Raw genomic sequence first — 20,735 nt, 5'->3', positions numbered from 1 at the left:
GAACTTTTCAGGGTCAGTGGGTTGGCGGGATGCGACATGGCTACGGAGTTCGTCAGAGTGTCCCATATGGGATGGCGGCCGTCATCCGCTCCCCTCTGCGAACCTCTATAAACTCTCTCCGCTCCGGTTCGGAACACAGCAACGGCACGGCTCTGCTGGACCGGACCGGGGCGGTGGTTCCTGGGCCTCCTCCCGTCCCCGGCACGCTGACCACCAGCGTCTCCATGTGCAGCACGGGCAGCAGCGGCAGCAGCCCCGCGGTGTCCCGGGGAGGCTTCGTGTTGATGGCGCACAGCGAGGCCGAGCTGCTGAAGGGGAAGAGGAAAGGCGGGCTCTTCAGGAGGTCCATCCTGTCCGGCCTCAAGCTGAGGAAGTCCGAGTCCAGGAGCTCGCTGGCCTCGCAGAGGTCGAAGCAGAGCTCGTTCAGGAGCGAGGCTGGGATGAGCACCGTGTCCTCTGCTGCATCCGACATCAACTCCACCATCAGGTGATGACCCATGGAGAAGAGAGGCTAAAGAACCAGCTGCTAACATGGTGGTAGACTCCGTAAAGAAGGGTTAGACATGGAAGTGAAAGAGATTAGAGGGCAGGGCATCTACAGCTACTGCATTTTAGTAGCTGTCAAATATCCCAAAAGTTATTGGACAAGTCACAGGAATAATTTTTGTCCAACTCTTAATGTATTTGAGAAGTAGCCAAGTAAAGATGATGGTTTAATCTGCTCCTGGTAAAGTATTTACATCTTAATCTACAGAATTTGCATTTTGTATATAAAAAACGGCGACATGACACTTGAGGTGTTGTACTGCCCCTACACTGCCCCCTACCGTTCCTGTGGGAACTGCATCTTGGGGACGGGTCACGTTAATTGGACCCAGAAGACGTTAACGCAGCCATGATGCATATGCGTATTTAAAATCAGGAATATCGTCAGCCTTAAAGTCTCATAGACAACTACGCCTATGACCGTGACAGATGAACGACTATAGTCCACAACGATGCACAGCGTCAACTCGTGGTTTTGATAGTTGACTAGTGGAGAAGAGAAAAACCCTAGAAGGTAGAAAGTGTAGTGAGAGGACAAGAAAGGAAGATGTACTATGAAAAACAAGTGTCCTTCATGTGGACGTCATAGATCCAAACAAGCTGCGGTTAACATTATCTGACTGATCACGTTGGACACAGCAGATCCGATCCCCGGTGGGACCTCCTGCGAACCACAGCTGATTCGAATCGAATGTGCTCAATCAGCGGTGGACCAGAGGAAGTGTTTGGATTGAGGTGTTTTATTTTTAAAGGGACCAATTACTGGACAGCAAGCGTCAGCGGCTCTAAACCCGTTTGTTGGCAAAGTGGCTCATCAGGTCTGATTAGTGACTGGCAAGGTTGATAAGGGCAGAAGTTTCTAGGGTTTTTTTCCATTCTGCTGCTGGAAACAGCTCCGTGTATTCAGCCATTTAATTGTTCGCATGTGATGTATCAATCATTGACTGATGTGTTTTTCTATATTTATTATAACATCTATTTTAGCCCTTTTAAAACCTGGTTATATTCAAAAACAGATATTGATTGTTGCCTTAATACACAATCAAACTAATGTGTTCATTTTCCTTCCCAGTCTCGGAGATGCAGACGCAGAGTTGGCGGTCGCCGACGACGACGTGGATGCGACAGCGACAGAGACCTACAGCGGCGAGTGGAAGAATGACAAGCGGACGGGATTCGGAGTGAGCCGGCGCTCCGACGGGCTGCAGTACGAGGGGGAGTGGCTCAGCAACAAGCGCCACGGCTACGGCTGCACCACGTTTCCCGACGGGACGAAGGAGGAAGGGAAGTACAAGCAGAACATCCTGGTCAGCGGGAAGAGGAAGAACCTGATCCCCCTGCGGGCCAGTAAGATCCGGGAGAAGGTGGACCGCGCCGTGGAGGGAGCGCAGAAGGCCGCCGACATCTCCCGGCAGAAGTCTGAAATCGCCCTGTCGAGGTAGTTTGGTGGTTTGTGGATGAGTCTGTGTTTTGTTGTTTCTCCATAATCGTAAATCTCAAAACACAGAAAGTTTTTCCAACAGTTAGAACAGTTCTGGTTGTTTCACTTCCTGCATTTGTGTTTACGCCCCGTGCTGTGATTTCATTTGTATCTTTGCACCTTTCAGGATTTCAAGAATGTTTGAATCGCTGTCAGTCGACTGCGATAAAACATCAAAATGATTCTGTATTTCTTTAGTTTTACAAAAGCCACCATTTTGCGTATTTGGCTCTGTACAGGAGGGATCGGGGGATGGAGTCGATACACGTACTTGACCAATCACGTGTCAGTCTCAGCTGTCAATCATTATGTTTCACCCCATTTTTATAGCATCGAATAATCAATGAAAACCAAACTTGCCAGAAACAAACATCAGTGTGATAAGAACGACTTAAAATGACTTCTATGAGAAACTTTACTTTTTTTAGTTTGTCAATGTCCCATCCACTAACATGACAGGGGTCAGAACCTATACTGCAGCCAGCCACCAGGGGGCGATCCAGATAGTTTGACGTCAACTTTTAGGAGCTTTATATACAGTCAATGGTTTTCACTTATAGCGATTAAATAAATCCACAAGTACAAGGGTTTGACTTTCACTAATGCTACTTCTACAACTACGTGGTTAACAGACGGTCGTCATCGTCATTGTTGACGTTGTCTCGGCCTAAAAACGCCCGTGGCTTCATTCCACGTTTTAATTGAGATCAATGACCGATTAAGAGCAGGATTAAGGTGAAGGTGAAAGACGGGCGAGGGAGGAGCGCTGCGAGCGAAGCGGCGAGCGGAGCCCGACGCTCTGAGGCCGCTCAGATGAAGCTGCTCAGCTGAATGGAAATGAGTCTGTTCTCATTATCACTCTGCTCACCCGACTAAAACCAGGAGCACAGCTGGGGTCAGCATGTTAGTGGACGTGCCCTGACCTTTTCTCTTTCTTTTTCTTTTACAGTAGAAGGAAATGATTGGATTAAAGCAACGTTTCTGTGTTTTCAGCTCAGGACTCACAGCAGAAATTAATTAGCTGTCCTGGGACCTGTTGTCGTGGACACACGTCGATACTCTTGTCATGTGGGGACCCACCAGATCTGGGCCTATGACCCAGTTTGGTCCCAGTCCTTGTTGGTTAAAGGAAGATGGTTATAAATACTGTTCATTTATAGACCGACACTCGGTGAACACTCTGGATAACAACACAGAGATAAATCCAGAGAAATAAACTGAGCAAGGCAGGTTGTTTCAATCCTGTTCCACAGTTAAACTATATTATTTATATGTTTGATTTGCCTCATGCAGCCAATTCTGAAAAGAAATACGGAAAGTCATAATAAATGTTTGTCTCAGTTATCGTGGCTGCATTTCATTTAAGCAGTATTTACTTGATTCCACATCAACACCCTTAAAAGTCTGAAACCCTAGAAAACCAGTTTGTTGAGATGTAACAGTGAATGAACCTCGAGATCTCAGACCATGCTGGACCACGTAGACCCTCTGAAGGACCTGGACCCCATCATCTCAACGTACAGTCCAGAAAGGGGTTCCAGATATTGAAGAACTTATCGCTTCCACATCGTAACCATCTATTTCAAAGACAGTTATCCCAAATGTCGGTGGACATGCAGTCCTCCATCTACGGGTTTGATCAACTTTCAAGTTTACATGTCTATACTGCATGAATATATTTGATCTGGACATGGAACCAATGGAATTTTTTAAGAATCTGGTCAGACATGTTGTGTTAGGCACTAGTTTTGGATTAGGTTTCAGTTTTACTAATTACTTTGTTATATCAACATTAACTCTGCAGCTAGAAAATCCAAACTTAACACTAGAAGGATGCTTGAAGTGTGAAGTTATTGAAGTCTGCTCCTCAAAGAATTGAACTACAGCAGGTTCATCACTTTAGCCACTTTCTCGAGAAACAGACAGTGACATCATAGCCTTGCTGATCTGAACTTTGTGCAACAATAAATAAAACCCTGCACGTCAGGAAGCAGATACTATAACGTCAGTGAAATCCAGGAAGAAGTTTGCTAGTGTTGTGTAACGTTGTGTTACGATGATGGAAAAGAGAGACGCGAGCAACAACTGTGATAAATGTGTGCGGAGTGAAAGAGGCCCCAGATCGTGGGTTAGTGTCACTGAGTCAGAAAAGAGGTTATGTTCACTATCTGATTAACGGTTAACCTTGGAACCGATCAATGTTGTGGCACTCGGACATCATGGTCAATAGCTGTAACTTATATACAGGATACTGTATGTGCATACCGTGCACGTGTGGAAGGGAGGTTTGCATGTGTCCAGGGGCCAGAGACAGAAATGGTGCGAGAATGAGGAAAAGAAGAGAGAAGACGGATGAAGACGGTGTAAATTGGGAGTAAGAGAGAATAAGAAAGTGAGAAAGAGCGAGACATACATACAGAGAGAGAGAGAGAGAGATTTCCGCATTATGCCAACAATACTGGCAGGTGGCCTGAAAGACCGCGGAGGCAAACACACAAACAGACACACACAGACACACTCGTCCTTATATGCTTATAGGCTTACATGTGTACGATGTCAATGCAGCTGCTGAACATGCCTGTGTTTGTAGAGGGTGCATGCAAGAGGACACATGAGCTGAATCCGTGAAGATCCAATCCTATTAGTCCCATTAGTGTTCTGCTGAGGGCGGTGACCACACAGGGCTGCAGCTGCTCGCCTAACTCGTCCACACGCCTGATAGGTCACGCACCAGGAGGAAGAAAGTGATCGAGACCGGCAGACGAGAGCGACAGGGCCGTAAGGAGCAGTCACAGGGTTTTCATTTGTTGTGGTGATGTGCTCACGCTCAACTTGTAGAGTCCTACATTTTAAAGGTTGCATTAGTTGTGATTTGTACGTTTTGCAGCCAGTGTTAAAGCCTAATAGAGCAACAATGAGCAGGTAACACACAGGAGCATTTCAAAGGACTTTGGGGGCCCCGGGCAAAAGGGACACGGGAGGCCCCTTCACAAGCGGCGCCGCTGTGGACAACAGTTCTGAGCCGAAGGCAGTTGACTGGTTTGCCAACCTTGTTGCAAAGCTCCTGCATAAACAGAAACACACAGACGCCGGCGTCAGCTCATATCGCCACAAACTCTCTTGACATCCTCGTCGGTGTGTGACACCGCTTTTTCACCGGGAGGGTGTCTTATTTTTTCCGTTGCTGTGAATCCAGCGGGGCTTCTCCCGACGTTCTGCAGACTCTAGGGGGCCAGGCGGGGAGAAAGTCCTCTGATAATCCGGAGGCTCTCACTCTGGCATTTGCGTTCACACGTGCACCTCCTCTGGAGAAAGTGCAGAGAATCAGCTCGGTACATGTCTGGAAGCAGCTTTATTGAACTTTTCCAGCTTTTCACATGTTCCTAATCTTGACCAAACCCCATCTTAGACATATTAGGCGCTAGGTGGCTCCAGCTAACGGGGTAAAACACTTTGGTTGAGGCACTTCCCCACATATAGGTCCTGTTGATGTGAACAATGTCTCATTGAAAACCTCGAACCCACGGGTGGATCTGACAGGGTCAAGACATTATAAATAAATAATTAAAGACAGTCTGACAGGGGTAAAAAGTGTAAAACTTAAAAAGCAGCATCATGGTTGGATATTTAGAGGACAGGCGCTCCTGCACGAGGGGGGGAGGCTTGTATTATTTTTGGGGAGGGACAGAGTGTCCTTGTTTAAAGTAGGGTGCCACTTTATGCTTAAAGGAGATCTCAACACTGAAAGTACTTGAATGCACTTATTTCACGAGTTCAGTTGAAGCAGTCGAGAGAAAAGCGAGACTATAAGTCTTTAAGGGGGAAGTAAAGTAGGAATTAAATCAGAAAGTTAAAATACTTTCAATCAAAGAGAAGTAAAACATAAATATTCTCCTATCTACTCCCTAAAAGCTTCTAATTACTGTACGATGTATCTCCTAAGACACTATTATACATTAGATGATGTATAATAATTGTCATTATCTCACAAAAACCAGCAGTAATCTACATTTAGAATTAGTCCAAGTTAAGAATTGACACTAGATTTTGAAACCTAAGCTTATTGTTATCAGCTCTTTGTTACAGAGGCAGCTTTGAGCTCCACCACACGTCTGAAACATGTCAGATTACCGTCAGATTTTATTAATATGATGTGAAACTCAGTGGTGATGTGGTGAATATTTGCCAAGACCAGTTACCAGTTACAGCCGGGCCTGGAAACCAGCTCAACTCTGATTCTCCTCCACACTCACACACTCACACAAAATGTCTAACCCAGATTTAGACGGCAGCAGATCCCAGGACAGGACAGCCTCCCTCTCTCCGTCTCTCTCCTCCTCTGAGCGAGTCCCAGAACAGAGCAGCAGGGTATTTCCTTGTGGAACACTAGGAGAAGCCCTGAGAGGTGAAACTCACTCGCAGGATAATTATGGCTGCAGATATATTTTCTGTTGGATCTAAATGAAAGCCCCGTGGCAAACTGGTTCAAGGATGATGCAGCTCTTTCATTAACTTCCTCGTCTCTGTGCGTTTCTAAAACTGTCGCTGACTGTTCGTCCAGATCCTTAGTGATGAGGCGGTCCGTCGACTGTAAAGATGGATGACACATCTCCACTTCCTGTAACATCTTGGCTACGAGTCATTTAAAGGACTTTTAGCTGCAGTTTATGTCTGAAAGGTGCTGTATAAATAAAATGTATTTTTATATTATTATTATTATAAGAGATCTCGATGTTTTGCTCCATTGCTGCTTCTTATATCTGTGTGGAGCGATACTTGCATGTGGCTTGTGGTCTCGTCCCTGAAGTTGTTACCATCCACGCAGTCTGACCTCATAGTTCCAGCTGCAAACCTGTGTGTGTGTGTGTGTGTTTGTGTGTGTGTGTGTGTGTGTGTGTGTGTGTGTGTGTGTGTGTGTGTGTGTGTGTGTGTGTGTGTGTGAGAGAGACCTGATCACAGTTGTCACATATGCTGATGTCACTGATGTGGCTACCTGTGATTACTTAGTAGCGGTGACTCACTCTGTGGTTTGTGGACGGAGCCATTCACTGCAAACCCCTGACCCTGTTTCATCAGCAAGCCTAAACACACACACACACACACACACACACACACACACACACACACACACACACACACACACTATTAGCATTGATGCAAACCTGAAAGCTCTGTTGGTTTTCAGGTATGAATCATCCTCACCATCAACAGCTGGTTCCGAGAGACGTGACGGAGGAGCTTAGACTTTAGCTCGAGTCCTGGAGTAACCCCCCCCGTCTCACCTCACCTCATTCTGTGCGGTCGTCTTTCATCCTCTGTTTGTTTTTGTTCTCGTCAACTTCGCTGTCCTCTATCTCTGTTTCGTCCTTTCCACCAACGTGTCCACCATCACGATCAAGGTCTCACTTCTACCAGCAGTGTTAATTAAACAGTTTGTGCCTCATTAGCTTTTACACATTGTTTGTTGTCGTTGCTTCTGACGCAGACGTAGACGGAGACACGATCACGTATCATAACCAAATAAATCAGAAAACCACGGTGCAGGTTCTTCTTCTTTCGACTGAATATGACGCGATCACAGGAACAACATGCAGCTCTGTTTTATTCCACTGGTAAAAAATGTCCCATCAATCCTCGGCCTCCCTGTCATGAAGAAGACGTTGCTGCTTGCCCCCACCCCCCCAACCCCCACCCCCTTGGCTTTAATGGAGGCTGTCAGCCTTTTGGGCAGCGCTGTAATTACGCTGTCTCACAATTAATCTGGTAATGATTCATTGATGGTGAATACGTAACACCTTTTAACTCCATCTTCTTTCTTCCCTTTCACTCTCCTGCTGCCTCTCTCCATTACACGCTCACCCTCGGCACCTCTCCTTTGCCACATGCCCCCCCCCCACCATCCCCGTCTCTTCTTGCCCTCCGTCCGTGAACTCTTTCTCCTTTTTCTTTTGGACAGGATGTTGTGTTGTGCAATCAAGCGTCCTCTGAACAGGCAGCTCCTTTCTCTCCTGGCAGTTTGATTAATCCAGAAACAGGTTGTTCCCGGGGCCGACGGGAGCGGGGGAGCAAGTTGTGGATGGAGAGACGATGGTGGACGAGAGGGAGAGAGAGAGATTTAAAGTGTTTTGTGACGTTCAACCTTTGTAAATATGTTATTTCTGTGTAAAAAAATAAATAAACATCTACATGTGATGGTGTCATGTGAAAAAGAGAGCTTGCCTCCCTCCCCCTCCTCACACCTCGACTCCCCCACCAACACCAGGCGTGCAATCACACACGCTGGTGTTGAGAATACTGTGGGCCTGGCACAGCGGCGCTGGCAGAGAGTGCAGAGAGGGGTAAAGAGAAACACAGAGGCAGAGAGGGAAAGAGAAATCAATAGCCATCGACATGCAACACTGCATCAAGACTGTTACTGTCCAGTGAGAGCAGATCAGGATGGAGGGAGGAGGAGGAGGAGGAGGAGGAGGAGAGGGATGCAGGGTTTGGAGAGGCCATTGTGTACGAGTCGAGAGCCCTCGGAAAGACAGAGACACAGAGACGGTGGTTGTCATTGAGGGAAAAGATGTATTCGATACAAGCCGAAAGAAAGAGAGAGGGGTGAGGCAGATGAAACGGGGATTGTGATGAAGAAGGAGGGAGCAATTCAGAGAGAGGCCGAGAGGAACACGGGCGGAAATAAAAGAAAGAGAGAGAGATTTGAGACGGAGGCTGTGAAGGAGCCGTTAGACAAAGGACATGTGAGAAACCCGACAGACAGACAGAGAGACAGACAGAGAGACAGAGAGAGAGACAGACAGAGAGACAGAGAGAGAGACAGAAGAGAGACAGACAGAGAGACAGACAGACAGACAGACAGACAGAGAAACTTGGTGAAATTAGTCGTGTTAAGACATTAGCTCCAGAAAATGTTGGGACAATGAACAAGTCCCTCTCGTTGAATCCAACAGATGATTTCCTGCTGTATTCTCTCATACTGGCTTCATTACCTCACGTCCACTAGTCAAGATGTTAAGTGTATTGGACGCTGCTGGTCACATCTTGTTTTCTAACGGGCCCCAACCAGGTCAACAGAAGCTTCTTTGAATAATGTTTAGTTTTCACACAGTGAGCTGAACTTTCAAAGTATCGTCACCCAAACACACGAACCCAGTACAGAGTTAAAGGAGGTGAGCTGGTTGTGTCCTGTGTGTTTTAAACCTGGGTTCACCCACAAATCCCAGCTCTGCCAGTGGGGAACTGAAACACCGAGCTGCACTGTTGTAGTTTTATTGTTCCAAAGGTCATTTCCTCTGGTTTTTTTCATCCACAGCATCTTTGGACAATGGTTTTCTGTTCTGTTCTGTTCATCTCCACTGTACTTTGTTCTTAAAACAATTAGTCACCATGATTTACTGTCTGTTACCGCAAAACTCGTCCCACCAAGAAGATGCCAGAAGTTTCTACAACAAAAGACTAATTTAAAAAAACAAACAGCTGTTGTTTAAACCTTTGCTGTCCAAGCCGAAGTCACATGATCAAATAAACTGTAGAAATCGTCTAAACTCCTGCTGCAAGTCCCCTGGAACTGGACTATGAAGGGAGTTGAACATGTGCACGATAACGTTATCCGGCTTTTTTCTCATTTTGAAATGTTGTGAAATGAACATTTGCTCTATTTATTGATCTAGTTCTGTTGTGTCCTCTGTGTCAGGACGGCCCACGCGCAGGGAAAAGCAGAGGCAGCGGTGGGAGCGGCTCAGAAAGCCCAGGACGAGAGTCGCATGGCCAGGGTCACCGCCAAGCAGTTCTCCCCTTCCTTCCAGCACCCAGGAAACGGTGAGCGCACACACACACACACACACTCACATAGGCAGAGATATACACAACACGTGTGCCTACACATGTATGAGCAAATAAACGTGTGTGTGTGTGTGTGGGTTGTTGATAAAGGTCAGTGCCAACCACCCTCCAGCTTTGTGTCTCTGTCTTTGTCAGTCACATTCGTACAGCACTGCAGGTATCCAACCCACAAGAACATGCACCGTGAAACACACACACACACACACACACACACACACACACACACACACACACACACACACACACACACACGCACAGACACACACACACTCTACATACAGAATGCTGCCTCTTGGACAGATCATTGGGTGTTATATTGCAGCATCTCTTATCATTTTCTTTGCCGATGACATTCTGTTGTGTTTCCTGTTGTATTGAGTTGTTTAAAACTGATGAGATCAAAATCAAAATGCAGCTACTCGTGTTCTAACAAGGAATTCACAGAGATCACACATCACGGCAGTTCTATCCTCTTTACACAATTCAATTCTGCATCCTTTTAAAAAACACTGGTCCTGACTTTTAAAGCCTTACAGGGTCCAACACGCTCTGACCTTTTCCTCCCTTATGCGGTCAACCGGCTCTTAGAACAGAAATGTCTGCTATTCCTCAAACCGGCAATAAAACCCGAGGACGGTGCCTTTTCGAGCTGTGGCCCCCACTTTATGGAATACTCGCCCCTTTAATGCTGCAATCCCTCGTCTCCTGTGACGTCTTTATGAAGCTTATTGTCTGAGTCTGCTACATTTTATCGATTGCTTTTTACTGACTTTCCCTTTGTGTCTGCGTTGTGTTTGTGTTTGCACTGATAGCTGTTGTGCTATCATGTCTTTCAAACAAGTAATCAGTGCTTCATAGCTTCACATCCTCCCTGTTGTCTTTGTGATGTCTCTCGCAGGTATGGAGGTGCAGCGTCCCAAACGTCAAGTGTCCAGTGAGGTGGAGGGCGAGGGGTTGTCGAGTAGCGCCGGCACAGCCGATAGCCCAGATCTTTACGTGAAGAGTGCAGCCTCTGACGACCCCTCCAATGACGCAGCCACCCCTGACCTCAGTCCCCCTTCCTCCTCACCTCCTCACACTCCGCCTCCCCCGGCCCGGCCGACCCAGCGCACCAAGAGCGCCCGCTTCCACCGGCAGAGCGCTGTGGACCATGGAGACAAGGCGAAGGAGGCAGCAGAGAGGAGTGAGAAGGGTGGGGCTGGAGGGAAGACAGAGATCCAGGTGTTGATGGAGGGAGGTAGTGCAGGAGGTGAAGGCAGCGGAGGGGGAGTAGGGAAGGGGGAGTACCCGCGGGCCAACAGCTGGAGTGAGGACAAGAGGAGAGGGATGCTGTCAAAAGGAGGAGGCGTGGTCAGTGGACGTGGAGCGAGTCGGACCAACGGACACAAACACAGCTCCTCCAATCACAAGTCACGGGAGCACGGCTCATCCAATCACAGACAGGCCAGAGGGGACAGGTGGACGGAGTCGTCCTCGTCGGCCTCCTGGACGTCGGGGCACAGGGGCGTGCACAGCAGGGGGGGCCGGCTGCTGGAGCAGGACGAGGAGAAAATTAGTAACTACGAGATGGAGATGAAGCCTTTACAGCCCAGGGACTCCACTACCCACAAGCCCCATGGGCACGGGGAGGAGAGGCAGGGGCCCGCTCACGGAGAGGGGCGCTCGCACCCCGTGCAGCGACAGAGACACAAGAACCGTGATGGGAGGGAGGGGAGGGAAGGACGAGAGGGGAAGGAGGGCGGGAAAGACTCAGCGCACAAGCTGGACAGACCGGGGGAGAAGATGGATTCACGGCCTCTGCGCCGGGACCTCACCCTCTCCCCCCCTCTGAAGTCCTCACCCATCTCACAGGAGCAGCAGGACCAAAGCCTCACGCAGAGCAAAGGCAACTCGGTAAGACTCACACGGCACTAACAACTCTGCCATTAAGGTTATTTTATACATTCACGTTGCAGAAAATCCTTATGAGAGAGTTTTAAGCCTGTTGCCAGGCCGACCGGCTCCGAGAGGAATCAAGACCATGAAACATTTGATTCAGAGCAAAAGAAAATTGGAAACATAAAAAAAGCCAAAATTACAAGACTGCTTACATTACTATTTAAAGAGTGAAGGAACTACGCATCCCATAATCCTTTGCCTATGATCTCTCTGTTTTGGGTGGGGCCTTAGTCAAACAGCTAATTTGTTACAAACTGTTAGAGAGAAAGAAAATGCAGCGGTCAAATACAACATCAGTACTACAACACGTGCAGGTAATGAATGCAATGGCCTTTATTAATAATGCATCCTTGATTGCAATTCACGCAAAACGAGTGGAAACACAGGCTGGTTCACTCAGAAGCACCGAGGATCCAAGAACCTGGAACAGAACCGGATCAAGAACCAGATGTTATTTGCTGGAAAAGAGACTAAAGAGTAAAGTAAAATCAAAGTTGCAGGCGGTGAACGCAAAAATGAGTTAAACAACTATGAAGCTATTGCGATAGCGATTATCTTTCGCAACCAATTTAATAATTGACATAAAAACATTGATTCTAGCATCTTTGAATGTGATCAGTTGGAGCCTCTGCATGGCTGTTGGGCCGACATGTGTCACTGGACAGCAGCTGTATGGTGCATTTGTCATATCTGTCATGTCACTGCCACACATTGATTTGACTAAAAGGATTAGTTGCCCACTGTCATGAGGATACATCCCATCCCCAGTGACATAACACAATGTTATCCCACATATTAAGATAATCCTGGTTGGGAGAGGCACCGCGTTTAACCTTGTGAAATAAAGAAAGATCTTTTTGTGCTATGAGCGAGCAGCGGCAGGATTACACCGTGATAATATAGTGTTTTGGCTACGTCTTGGTTCGGGCCGGTGGACGGACACAACCACAGTAATCCTGGATGATAATACGGCCGCAGCATTAGCTAATGAAACCAACAGGAAAGTCGGCAGCGAGTGAAAACCACACATTGAATATCCGCTACAGACGTATATACACTGAGCACATTCTAAACACACACACACACACACACACACACACACACACACACAATACTGCACAATTTAGTATAGACTGTTAAATATAGTTCATCACAACTTGTTCATGTGCTTGAAACAATGTGATGACTCTGAGTTAAGTTGGTTATCTAAGACGCACACACACACACACACACACACACACACACACACACACACACACACACACACACACACACACACACACACACACACACACACACACACACACACACACACAGACCTCAGCGGTCCTCTGTGCACCTTAGTAACAGCAGATTGGCAAACTAGCCCCTTCCTCACAGACGGCCCCCTATTGGTTAACCAGCGCTCTGTTGCTAGGGAACAGCTTATGCCTGGCTTCAACAGCGGCCAATCGGTGGGCGTCTGTCAGTGACAAGGAGGTGAGGGTGAGTGGAGGTGGGGTGCTTGTGTGTGTGTGTGTGTGTGTGTGTGTGTGTGTGTGTGTGTGTGTGTGTGTTTGCAGCTGCAGAGGAGCAAGTGAGATTTGTGTAAGACAGGTTCACAGCATACACAGATACTGTCACACTTAGATAAATATACACAGGGAGCGCAACGGAAACCATGTGAACACGGGTGACACACACACACACACACACACACACACACACACACACACACACACACACACACACACACACACACACACACACACACACACACAGAGGTCCTCCTAAATCAATCCATCTGATGAACTCTATTTATACTGTGCGTGTCATGCAGGATTGCCCATGCTAAAGAAACAATAAAAAAAGATGCGTACTCTGTGACAGTATCCTGTGCAGCATGAAACCTCTGTACCAAAATAGCACCGCACCTCCGTGTCAACTCAAAGACATCAACTAGTCGTCATCACGGAACACAGAGATGCTCGTAATTACAGCAAGATGTGTCCCGAGACGACCGAACCTTCCCTGGCCCGCAGTAACATCACTTAACACGATGACAGTGAGATCTAAGAATTGAAATTACAATTAAATATGAGTCGTGGCTTTGCGTGTAAACCAGTGACTTTAAGATACGCACATCTTAAAGATTTCAAGGGAAAATGTCAACACATTGTGCAGCTCGAGGATCAGAGGCACTAGAACCTGTTTCTCCAGTGGTTTTTAGGACATAGATATAGTTGCTTTTTAAGAAGCAGTGCAGTGTCTGTTTGGAAAGGGCTGTTTTCTTGGCCTGTGGAGATGCTGGTTGCAGATTTCTATCTGAAACTGTTAAAGCGACCTGAGCAGCAAGTAGAGACCTGCTGCACAACTTTAAAACCAAATCTCCAGCTTCAATGACGGATCATGGAACAACTGAAAGGACGGTGCAAGATGAATGAACGGATTTGCAGGAATACATCTTTACATCACGTTTGACATGTATATAATTACTAGTTCAATGAGTTACTTCAAACCCAAGAGCAGAATCTGAATATGTACGAAGAAGAATCTGTGAGTGTGTGAACAGTGTGTCCTCTCAGACTGGTCAGCACATTTCGGCTGCTCTGCAGTTTATCTAAATCTTTCATTAGGAGGCCACAATAGGAAATATTACAGTGAAGAGCTCTATTGTGATGAAAGTGCGCAAAAGGTCTCTGTGTCTGTGTCAGAGATATGTCTGTTGAACACTTTTGCAGTATTTTCTAAAATGATGGTGACATGTTTTACGAGAGCATCAGAATTTTGATTAGGATAGATGTGGTCTTTAATCAGTTGTAGAAAAGTTTGTGCCATTAGAAGGGTAAAAATGACAAGTACACTTAGCTAGTTTACCAGTTGGGACAGAAAGTATTCAGTCCAGTAGCTTAAGGGTGATTCTACATCTCACTGTTTTCATCTAGTGCCAATGTTCAATACCAAGCCAGAAAGAAGTGTGCTCTTAATGCGAGGCAAAGTTTAAACTACCTTTCTGATAATTTTACTTTGAAAGGTGCTGTAAAGGTAAAAAGATGGCATCCCGAGAAGAAAGTGCTTTAAAACGGTGCTAATGGTGGAATTGGACACCGAACGAGCAGTCGCACATTTACTGGGTTTATATTTAACCTGATCTTTGGTTTCCCTGAAGAGTTCTGCTCTGCGCTCTGTGCGTTTCTCAGGATTTACTCACCAGGGGGATTAAGAATAAATCAGCTCTGTTGTAGAAAAGTAAATAACATTCAGTATTTTTATTGTCAAGTCTGAAATCACTTAGTCACACTGGAGGACTGAAGAAACACAGTAATTGTAGAAGATTTCCGAGCGCTATATGAGTCACTGCCGCGTGAAATTGATTGATATAATAATACATTACTATAGAACATGGATATAAATAAATGTAAGGAGGCAATAATGTGCTTAAATCCATCAACATTAAACTCCCACACCTTCATTTATTTCCCCCCCAAAACGAGTGAGGTAAGGTAGAGTTAGTGGGAGGCAGCCAATCATTTCATTTGGTCGTGTTTATTACCTACGAGGGCCACAGACATTGGCTTTTTTATTTTTTCAGATGACTTTATTTATTGATGGAAGAGGATTTCAACAAACAGGATAAAAAGTGTTTCAGAAACAAATCACCAACATCTAACAGTAAAAACCACATATAACCTCTAACTGTGGGCAAGAAGGAAAGAAGGAACCAGCATTAAGATCTGAGAGTTTTCAAATGATTTAATCACTCAAAATACTAATTGTGAATGATTATGTTATTTTGCACAAATTAAATAATTACATTGAAAAATAATCTAATTATTCGGTAATCAGCCAATCACTTGAAACCACAGGAAATGTTTTATGAATATTTCTATGCCAGTAAAACAGCGTGTGCGGCTATATAAATTATAAATCATACATTTCTCTCACTGAATGGATTGAGAAAAAGCAGATGATCAGAGGATTTCATCCACCTGTGGTCCGGTAATCACTGTGACACAGATCTGAGATAAGCCTATCACCAGGTTCATCGGCAGAAACCTCGTTAGCAGCTGCTCTGGACACGTTCAGTTACAACAATGTTGCACCAATGCAGCTAAACATCAGTGTGTAATGTTACTGAAGCCTCGTCCTCCCACTGCAGCTCCCGTTCAAATTATTTTCAGATTTAGACGTAATTAAAAACCGAGTTCCTCTCAATTGATGTTAATACCAGTAAAACAAGATTCTACATGGGGTTGAAAAAAAAAAAACTGCTGCATCAATGTGAATGTAAGTGAATATACTGGTTTCACCTGGAGTGGACAGGCGGTCAGAACGACTGGCCTTCACCCACACGACCCAGGTTGTCACCCAGCATCTGCTGAAGTGTCACTGAGCAAGACACTGACTCCACACCAGCTGCAGGCTGCTGCTCTGCAGCCGAGCCTGACCTCTGACCTCTCTGTCAGAGAAGGTGGGCTTCCCTGTGGGATCGACACAGGATTGAATTATTATTTGATATTATTATTATTTATCATAAGATGCAAATTGCTCCTTCAAACCTGCAGTGCGTACATATGTCGTCATTGCTGCTCAGTTACTTTTCCATTTACTTCTTTTATTGGATTTGCATAAATAACCAGTAACACAATGAAAAACTCATACTTATCAAACTATTAAAACAGAAAGTACTTTATTTGAAAGTAAAACATTCAAATCTAAGAAACCTCAGGCATCTTTTGAAGTGATGGCAAAATATCATCAAGATAAGTAATATGTTAACAGAGGAAACTTTGTAATAAGCTATAGAAAAAGCTTTTTATTCACGTTTCATTTGAAAAAATCGGGCATTAATTTGTCAGTGTCAAAGTACTTAATTGTCCTTATTGTGAAATATCTCTTGATATCTCTGACGGACCAGTTTTTTATTTTCATTATGTAATCCATATTAATGTACTGCATTTATTCAAACATTGTAAATGTATCAGATTGTTGTTAGTTTCACATGTTAATTTCTCTTGTAGATACAAAGAATCAAATAAAAGTTACTTTTTTATAAACACATTTACATATGTTGGTGCAGAAAAAAAAGACTGAATAGAAGGTTGTTCTTTTTCAAACTTTGGGGTAAATGTCTACTTCAGCTCTGAGTGTATATATATATGTGATTAGTCATGTGACCACTTTAAAGCTGCAGTGAATGTAAATAGTTAAAACTGCAACCAGCATCACCACAGAACAAACAAACAGGCAGTTTTACTTTCCCTTCAGTTAATCTTACTGTTCTGTTTATCATATTTGTTAAGTTAATTAAAATGTATTGGCTGTTTCATTCTCCGTCGAGTATAAAGGATTGTGTGTATATTTGTATGTGTTAGATATACTGTGTGTGTGTGTGTGTGTGTGTTCTTATTATTGACATGCTCCCCTTGTCTCTCTCTCTCCCACGCAGGCCTACAGCTCTTTCCTGGTTGTCATGGTGATTCTGCTCAACATCGGAGTGGCTATTTTGTTTATTCACTTTTTTATTTAAAGACAGCACTGCTTTCAGAGTCAGCCTATCTATGCTACAACAACTATAAATTCATATGAGTGTCATGTCGAATCTGCCGCCCCTCCGTGCTCCTGGTGAAAGGACTGCAACCCGGCTGGAGCTCGACCAGGACCGAGGAGCGGCGCCGCCATCGCTGGTCCGGCTGCAAAGAAGTGGATGAAAGAGGGGTGAACCGGCCCAGAGGGAGATAACGTAGTCCAGGAAATGGACTTGAGTGAGCTTCAGTAGTTCACCGATAGACTCAAGTGAGCTGAAGCGGTTCGATTCCCCGGCCACTGAGACGTCTGCTTCCACTGTCTGCAGACAGGACTGACGAGACAGACTTTTTCATCTTCAAATCATAGTTTTCAACAGATTTGTAACTTCTAATTTATTTATTAACATTTTATCTCATGTACAATATGTTGATGGATATATTTATTTTGTAACCCTCCACCCCTCTTTATATGACTCCTGCCTTTTGGTTCCTTCCACCTGCCCAGGTGCCTGCCCAGGTGTTGTTACTGATGGTTCAACGTCTGTGTGTGTGTGTATGTGTGTGTGTGTGTGTGTGTGTTGCTTGAGCTGCCAAGTGTGCGCTGCCTGGATACATGGTTGGTTGATGGCTCCCTGTCCACCCACGCACAACACGTACTTGTACTTCCAGCTTTGAGAGGACATTTGTTGGCATCATATATTCCCTGGCCCCTCACTCTAACCTCACAACGGAATGCCAAGCCTCAACCGTTATGCTGTGTTCACACCGAATGAGATTGTGTTGCGTTACTCGCCCAAGTTTCGCCCCAGGTTCGTTTGTGTTCACGCCCACTACTCCTGTTAGCAACATAAGTAAACAACAACCAAATATTCGCCCGTTCTCCTCCAGAAAAGAGGAGAGGAGGACAACTGACTGAACTGACAGCAGTTGCTGCGTTGTACAAGCCAGCGTCATTGTGTGTGCGTCCACGAGACCATCCAGAGACGCACACAGCTCGGGGAATTTCACCCTCTCCTCCAGGAGAAAGTAATCTCAGTGCGCAAAAAAAATAGGCTTCACGTTTGATGTGAATGCATCATAACACTAACCCTAATCCAAACCTATTTCTCACCCAAGCCAAGTCTTAACCCTCAAACAGAACTTTGAATTTGTGAGGACCGGCCAAAATGTCCTCACTTGTCCAAAGTGTCCTCACTTTGTAGGGTCTAATAGCATGGTCCTCACATAGATAGAAGTACAAGTCCACACACACACACACACCGTGCATCCACCCAGTCCCTCTCAGTCACTGGTCCTCGCTCTTCATCTTGTGTAGGGAGTAAGAAAGAGTGTGTGTGTGTGTGTGTGTGTGTGTGTGTGTGTGTGTGTGTGTGTGTGTGTGTGTTGTGTGTGTGTGTGTGTGTGTGTGTGTGTGTGTGTGTGTGTGTGGTACATGTACTAATGTGTGCAACTCTGCATTCTGTATATATACAGTATAACAGCAGTGTACATGTGTGTGAATGGATTTTTTGTACAGATAGCGAATGTGTTTGCACCTGTAACAACCTTCATTGTATTTCATTGTATCAACCTTCATCAGTAGTGTGTGTGTGTGTGTGTGCATGTGTGTGTGTATGTGTGTGTGTGTGTGCGTGTGTGTGTATGTGTGTGTGTAGTGTGCGTGTGTGTGTGTATGTGTGTTTGTGTGGTCTCCAAGTGGCTCAGTGGCCTTTCACGCTGTTCATGAACTTTGCGAGAGCATCTCATGAAGACACAGTCACTGCTCATCCACATCCAGCCAACTAGCATCAGCTGACAGCTGTGCTCGCTCGGTCTCTCCCTCCCACTCTCTCCCACCTCCACACACACACGCACACACACACACACACACGCACACACAGACCACACACACACACACACACACACACACACACACACACACACACACACACACACAGACGGACCACTCAGAGATGGAGCTTCCTCTGAGTTGGTGGTAGTTCACTGATGACCGTCCTTGGCAAAGACCTGCGCCCACTTCACCACCAGCAGAAGCATTTAGACAAAATTCTCCCTTTAGTGAAGAGTGAGCAACACAAACACGGCTTAAAAGACAAAATGGCTTTGATAACTCACCGTCTCCTACTGCTTCTCTCAAAACATAACCTGAAGACATCATCTTTTATACTATACTTGCATGATGTCGGAATAAACTCACTTGTCGCCACCTGCCTTGCTTTTGTAGTGCCAATTGATAAAACTACAACAATGCATGCGTATGTACTTTAATATCTTATTTGTGCGTTGAATCTGAGAATCCAAAACTCTTCAGGAGCACACGCGACACGTTACGTTTTGATCGGAGCAGTAACAGGAGATTAAAACAGCAGCAACAACTTGAAACTCGCTGCAGAACGTTTGGAGATAATATTAAATGAAATGATGTGAGTCTGTTGTAGCGTCGTGGGCGGCAGGAGCCAGGATGGAGGTCGATTTACTGCCTCCACTCCTCAGCTTCTCCTCCACCTGTCCAGGACCATCAGTGAAAAGAAAACCGTCAGAAACACCTTTAACAATTTGTCTGTTTCCAACTGAAGACACTGGGTTTCTCCTGAGTCCCTCTAACCCATCTGGCAGACCAACCTCTGTTTGTTTGCATGTGTGCACATGGATGCTCATCGAAGTGTGTGAACATGTGTGTGTATCTCCCTCCTTCCATGTGATGGGATGGGGCGGCTGAGCCTGTTGCCCTTGGTAACAACTTACAGCGGGCAGGGAGAGTACCGCTGTTGTTTTTTCTTTCTGTCCGACAGCGTTTCTCAAAGTATGGATCGGAACTCAAACCCAGCAGCGGGTTCGTTTCTGGCGTTTCACCACATTATTACAACAGTTCCGTAACGTGCCTGCATCGTGAGAGGCCGAACATTAACACGTTTATTTATCATTTTGGGTCCCAGACAGAAACAGGTTTGAGAAGCTCTTCTGTACGACATCAGCCTGGTGACAAAGCCCTGCGCCACCACCCCCTTAGTCTGCAGCATGCTACAGCATGCCAAGCTCTCTCTCTATAGTTTCACTCTTCTTTCTTTCTTTCTTTCTTTCTTTCTCTTTCTTTCTTTCTTTCTTTCTTTCTTTCTTTCTTTATGTTTCTGGGAATTACTCTGTTTTGTTTTTGAGTTGTGTGGAGAAAATAATGAAAGTGTTGGAAAGAAAACGACTTGTGGCTCTTGTGTTTTTTTTATCTCTGTGCGTGCGTGTGTTTGTGGTTCAGTTATAACCTACATTGTGGGGACCTAAATCAATCACACTATGGGGACTTGTCTTCCTTTTGAGAACAGGAAGTCCACACGAGGTAAATCATTAGGTTAAGGTGAAGATGTGTTTTTAAGGTTAGGTTAAGGTTTAGGTAAGTAGTAGGTATGGTTAAGGTCAGAGTAAGTCTT

The 20,735-nt window shown here is 45.5% G+C and overlaps 1 protein-coding gene across 1 annotated transcript in view; it reads left to right on the top strand.

Moving 5' to 3' along the window:
- Positions 1-20,735, top strand: part of jph3b (junctophilin 3b) — a 33,942-nt gene extending 13,207 nt beyond the window's left edge. The window contains exons 2-6 of the mRNA XM_035157240.2: positions 1-487; positions 1,619-1,984; positions 9,720-9,844; positions 10,767-11,761; positions 17,235-20,735. Of these exons, the coding sequence (XP_035013131.1) occupies positions 1-487; positions 1,619-1,984; positions 9,720-9,844; positions 10,767-11,761; positions 17,235-17,315 (2,054 nt within the window). The 3' untranslated portion in view covers positions 17,316-20,735. The remainder of the gene's footprint in view (positions 488-1,618; positions 1,985-9,719; positions 9,845-10,766; positions 11,762-17,234) is intronic.

This window comes from Hippoglossus stenolepis, chromosome 5, assembly GCF_022539355.2.
Source record: "Hippoglossus stenolepis isolate QCI-W04-F060 chromosome 5, HSTE1.2, whole genome shotgun sequence".
NCBI classification, from domain to species: Eukaryota; Metazoa; Chordata; class Actinopteri; order Pleuronectiformes; family Pleuronectidae; genus Hippoglossus; species Hippoglossus stenolepis.
Note: the sequence above shows the minus strand (reverse complement) of the source record. Positions and strands in the feature narration are given on the sequence as shown.